Source organism: Lactuca virosa, chromosome 5 (assembly GCF_052849685.1).
Source record: "Lactuca virosa cultivar CGN04683 chromosome 5, Lactuca_virosa_CGN04683_v6, whole genome shotgun sequence".
Classification (NCBI taxonomy): domain Eukaryota; kingdom Viridiplantae; phylum Streptophyta; class Magnoliopsida; order Asterales; family Asteraceae; genus Lactuca; species Lactuca virosa.
Window position 1 is genome coordinate 282343168 of NC_136430.1, and position 4347 is coordinate 282347514.

The 4347-nt window shown below is 32.5% G+C and overlaps 1 protein-coding gene across 4 annotated transcripts; it reads left to right on the top strand.

The window, feature by feature from the left end:
* Positions 1-243: 243 nt before the first annotated feature.
* LOC145116545 (senescence-associated protein SPA15, chloroplastic-like) lies at positions 244-3600 on the top strand. Of its 4 annotated transcripts, XM_079052886.1 has the most exons (9): positions 244-655; positions 1005-1726; positions 1802-1838; positions 2110-2210; positions 2530-2567; positions 2658-2761; positions 2874-2949; positions 3148-3247; positions 3462-3600. In XM_079052886.1, the coding sequence occupies exons 4-8, from the start codon at positions 2201-2203 to the stop codon at positions 3193-3195; spliced, it is 276 nt and encodes a 91-aa protein (XP_078909012.1). In that variant the 5' UTR covers positions 244-655; positions 1005-1726; positions 1802-1838; positions 2110-2200; the 3' UTR covers positions 3196-3247; positions 3462-3600. The 4 variants fall into 4 exon arrangements, 3 of the variants coding, with proteins under 3 accessions (XP_078909012.1, XP_078909013.1, XP_078909011.1); XR_013712157.1 differs by having other exon boundaries at positions 2530-2761; positions 2860-2949; XM_079052887.1 differs by lacking the exon at positions 1802-1838 and having other exon boundaries at positions 1005-1074.
* Positions 3601-4347: the final 747 nt, after the last annotated feature.

The following is a 4347-nucleotide window of genomic DNA, read 5'->3' on the forward strand; positions in this document are numbered from 1 at the left end:
AGTATTATGCATATAATGTCAATATCCATATAAAATTTCTGGAATTACACTGCTAGAAACTTGACCATTAGCAACGGAATCAGCTAGAAATTCTATCCGTAGCTAATCAATGATGGCTTACCAAGGGATCAACGATGGAATGCATGAATATTTCGACTAACATACTTATATAATTCTAGAGAGGTATTAACAAGGGATCATCGACTCATTGCTAAGAATTTATCGACAAAAATTTTTCAATGTTAATCTGTCTCAAATTAAAACCTCTTAGCGAGGGAACAATCACAGGATTGCTAAAAATCACAGGCCTGGCCCTTGAAAATCGCTCACAAAAAATTGACACCTCATTTTTTCATTCCCCGCTTTTCTTCTTTTCTCGTTCCCTCGTTTTATTTTCATTCCCGCCGATTTCTTTCCCATTGCCCTAATTGACCCTATGTCGACTCAAATCCCTCTCCCATCCTCTTTGGTATTCTTACCGATTCGTCTCCATTCCCCACTGACTCATCGTTTCCCTGCCAGTGCCGCTCAATCGTATATTGTCTCTTCAGATCTCCTAGTATAACTGCTCAACAATATCCACATCTATCATAAACTCGAGAAAATTAATCTGAAGTAGTCTTCATCGACTTCCAATTCTGGTTTCAAGTAGTGTGTAAGCACCATTTCCATGTAGCTCTCTTACTTCTCTTTCATTTCTAGCTGAAATCACCACTTGTTTTTATAAGCTCTACTTTCCTTAACTCCTTAATTTTGGTTTTCCTAGGGTGTTCTCGTTGTTTATATACATATTTTGTTTTTCCTATTACAATTTAAAACCTTTTGTTTCTGGATGAATTTGTATGAGTTTTTTTTTAATGTTTAGTCAATGAGAATTTTTTATATTCATTATCATCTTAACTCTAATTTCTACTTTCTGATAACCGTAATATTTTGGATTATGTAAATTAGCATATGGATACTTTTCTAGATTTGAAGCAATATGAATTTGGTACCGTGTGTAGGTATTTGACAAGGGGCTCAAATTCAAAATGACAACAATCATGAGTTCCAGAAATTATGTACCTATTGTGGGTATGTATTTTTGTTTCAATACTCTTCTTTTCTCTATTCTTATCTTCTTCGCAAGATATAGCAATTGAGTTAGAGATTTGTTCATGTTCTATGATATCTCAAGAGTTAACATCCTAAATATAGTCCATAGAGAGAAATTAGCATTCGAGTATCTGAGTATATGAATAATATCTAATAGGACGAGTAGGAATTTGGTTCCGTGTTTAAGGATCTAATTATAAGTGCAGTTGTAGATTTAAGTATTCATGTAGTGGACAGTGGAAGGAAATGTATTTGAGGAACGGTATCAAAATGTTTATGTATTTTAATCAATCGTTGTTATATAAAGTTATATATTGGTGTTCCAAAGCTTCATAATATATCCCTCTTTGGTAATTTCTTATGGATTTCATCTTAGCTTGCCTCAACTAGTTTTCTAAAAAGATGCCTTGTCATGCCTAATTCTGGTCTACTTTGTTTTCACACTTTATGTTACTTCAAAATGCAATGCCCATATGAAGGTACATATTCCTTTCTCCTAGTGAAATTAAATTTAATTTCTTTTAATCATGCATTGTAACGAATTGTTATATCCAAGCATACATAGTTAAGAGCAAGAAATCCAAAAGATGCAGGATGGATAAATTCTTTCTTAGGATTATCTCATGAAAAGGTACAAATTGCTTAGCATTCAAAACACACAACCAAATTTCTATTGCTAATGACTCATCTGCTCTAATCAATGTAGGTGAAACAGAATCCATGAAACCTTTTGGTTGTCATAGGTATGAAAAACATTCGTCTTTTAGGTGCATTAAAAAACTATCCTTAGCATAACCACTTGCGATGTGCAGGTCAAATTATTCTGGTAGAATGTTTAATAAGAATGATGTTGATTCCATCCTCTCTTTAGCCTTAATCGTTGATCCTAGAACTGCTGACATATATGAACCACCATACTGGACAATCTTTGGTTGTCACAATAAACATTAAGATAATGAAACGTGTCTTCCATATGGCCAAATTTAATGCTTAAAAGTATGTTTCTTGCTTCAGGTATCAGGCTATGTAAACAACCAAGATATCAAGAAGATAATCATAAAGTTTGTAACTTGATATCGTGTTCATTTTCTAATATTACCCCTCCATGTTAAAAGGTATTTTTTTCTGTATTCTAAAGAGGTAGTTATCCTGTTTTAGCAGTTTTTAGTGTGATGGAAAGAACCCTATAGGTCATATCCATACACTTTTGTCAAGTTCCTTTCGTTTGGAGATAACAATAGGGATCTTTTATTTTTTTAAGTTATTCTTTATCCTTTTGTATTTCATAACATATGTCCCCCTCAAAAAGGATTAAGAACTTGTGTTAAGTGTAAGTCATGATGAATTATTACAATTACAGACACATTAGTGGTAGATATAAATTTAAAGAATATTATTGTAATTCTTCCCACAATCTTGTCCTTCTTTTTACAGGTGGAGGGTATGGAATTGACTATACTGACCCTGAAGAGGTCATCAGAAAAAAGAAAACCAAAATACAAATTTCAATTTTTTTTAAATGACTATACTGACCTTGAAGAGGCTAACTCAATCATTTGCAGCTGGAGTTGTTGGTTGCAACACTGATGGATCTTGATGCAATGGATGGTAAATGGAGTGTGTCATTATTGACAAAGTGTTCAACTTCTCCTTATGTCAAAAGAAGGTACATCTTTTCATATAAAAAGACTAAAACGTGCTTCTTCAACGAGGAGGGTATTTAGGTCATTTGTACAATCTGTTGAATCATGTCTTGACAAATAGGGACATTATTGCAGAAAAGCATTGGCTAATGCTTTGTTAGTTGCACCATCGATGTGTACCCTTGGTAATGCAGGCATGAGAGCCTTACAGGTAACTGATTTTATTTTTATGAGGAAAGGGTATTTTGGACATTTAAGTGATGGGGGATAGAAAATTGTGCTTTTTATAAAATATTAGAGTTTAGGATATTGATAGCTTTGATGTCGGGTACTTTTTAAGCTTTTTAAAATAATATTTCATGATATAAACTTTAAATAATATGTGCATATTTTTTTTCATATTTGTCAGCATTTGATTTCCAGAGCTCTTAGGTGGTACCAACAACTGTATTTATAAGGTTGGTTGCATGCGATAAAAAAATGGGCCAATGGCATCGGAGACCATAAAGGTTAGTTTTGTAATTTTCTTGCTAATTATACATTATGCATCCATTTTTATAAATGCTTAATAAGCTATTAGTTTTTTCATATATTTTTTGGTCGGAATCGGAATTCAATTCCATTCTAGTCCTGCATTTAGTTTAGTTTCAAATGAGTAGACAATAATGTTCTTCATCAACAAAAAAGCATGTTTCCAACAAACACCATCTCCTTCCATTGCAGGAAAAAGTAAGTAGAACTTGGTTCTTCTAATTCCATGGGATTTAACGGGAATCAGAATCCAATTCCATTATGATCTTTCTTTCGGATGCAAGATATGAAGCAATGTGGAAATGCAAAATATGAGACGAAATTGAGATTATCGTACATTATACTTATAAATAAATATCAATCAATATTAAACTTTGATATTTGATGATTTTGATCGTTTTGGTAAACATTGATATTTGATGTTTTTGGATGTTTTGTTAACCTTTGATAGTTGATTTTGGTATTTTAATATTAGTGTTTGGTTTTGGATTGTATAATTATTTGATTCCTTTGATATTAATTTGTTATTGTTTAGTTTGGGATTGTATAATTATTTGATATTTTTAGTATTTTTTTTGTTTTAGATTTGTAATAAACAAATTAAATATTATATGTGTGGGAGAAATCAGCGACGGAAACAAAAAAAATCACATATAAAATTTGTTAGGGATCAACAACGGAATATAAAAAGACACATATAGAGGTTTGCAAGGGATTAGCGATAGAATATTCTAGTTGCTGATGTCCTAAATAACGGTATTGAAGGACCAATTTGTGATGGATATTCCGTTGCTAAAGTCATCGCAAGGAAAAACAAGTCTGTCGCTAAATCCCTCGCTAAGTCATTAGCCACGTTTTATTTGGCTATGGAGTAAGTCTGTCAAAGATTCGTCGCAAAGACCTTTAGTGATGGAATAGCGACGGATTCATTCGTCACAAAAACCAATGTTTCTAGTAGTGTTAACGCATGTCCAATATTGAAGCTTTATTACTTTAATTTATGAAAAATATTTTTATAATGCCAAAATTCGTTGGTAATCTACCACAGACAATCTGTCGGTAATCCGTTAGCGATTTA

Coding starts and splice junctions, on each gene's coding strand:
- LOC145116545 (XM_079052885.1), top strand. CDS start 2,433: ATGATGAATTATTACAATTACAGACACATTAGTGGTAGATATAAATTT. Junction 2,762..2,873: donor TCTCCTTATGTCAAAAGAAG/GTACATCTTTTC, acceptor ACATTATTGCAG/AAAAGCATTGGCTAATGCTT. Junction 2,950..3,147: donor CAGGCATGAGAGCCTTACAG/GTAACTGATTTT, acceptor CATATTTGTCAG/CATTTGATTTCCAGAGCTCT.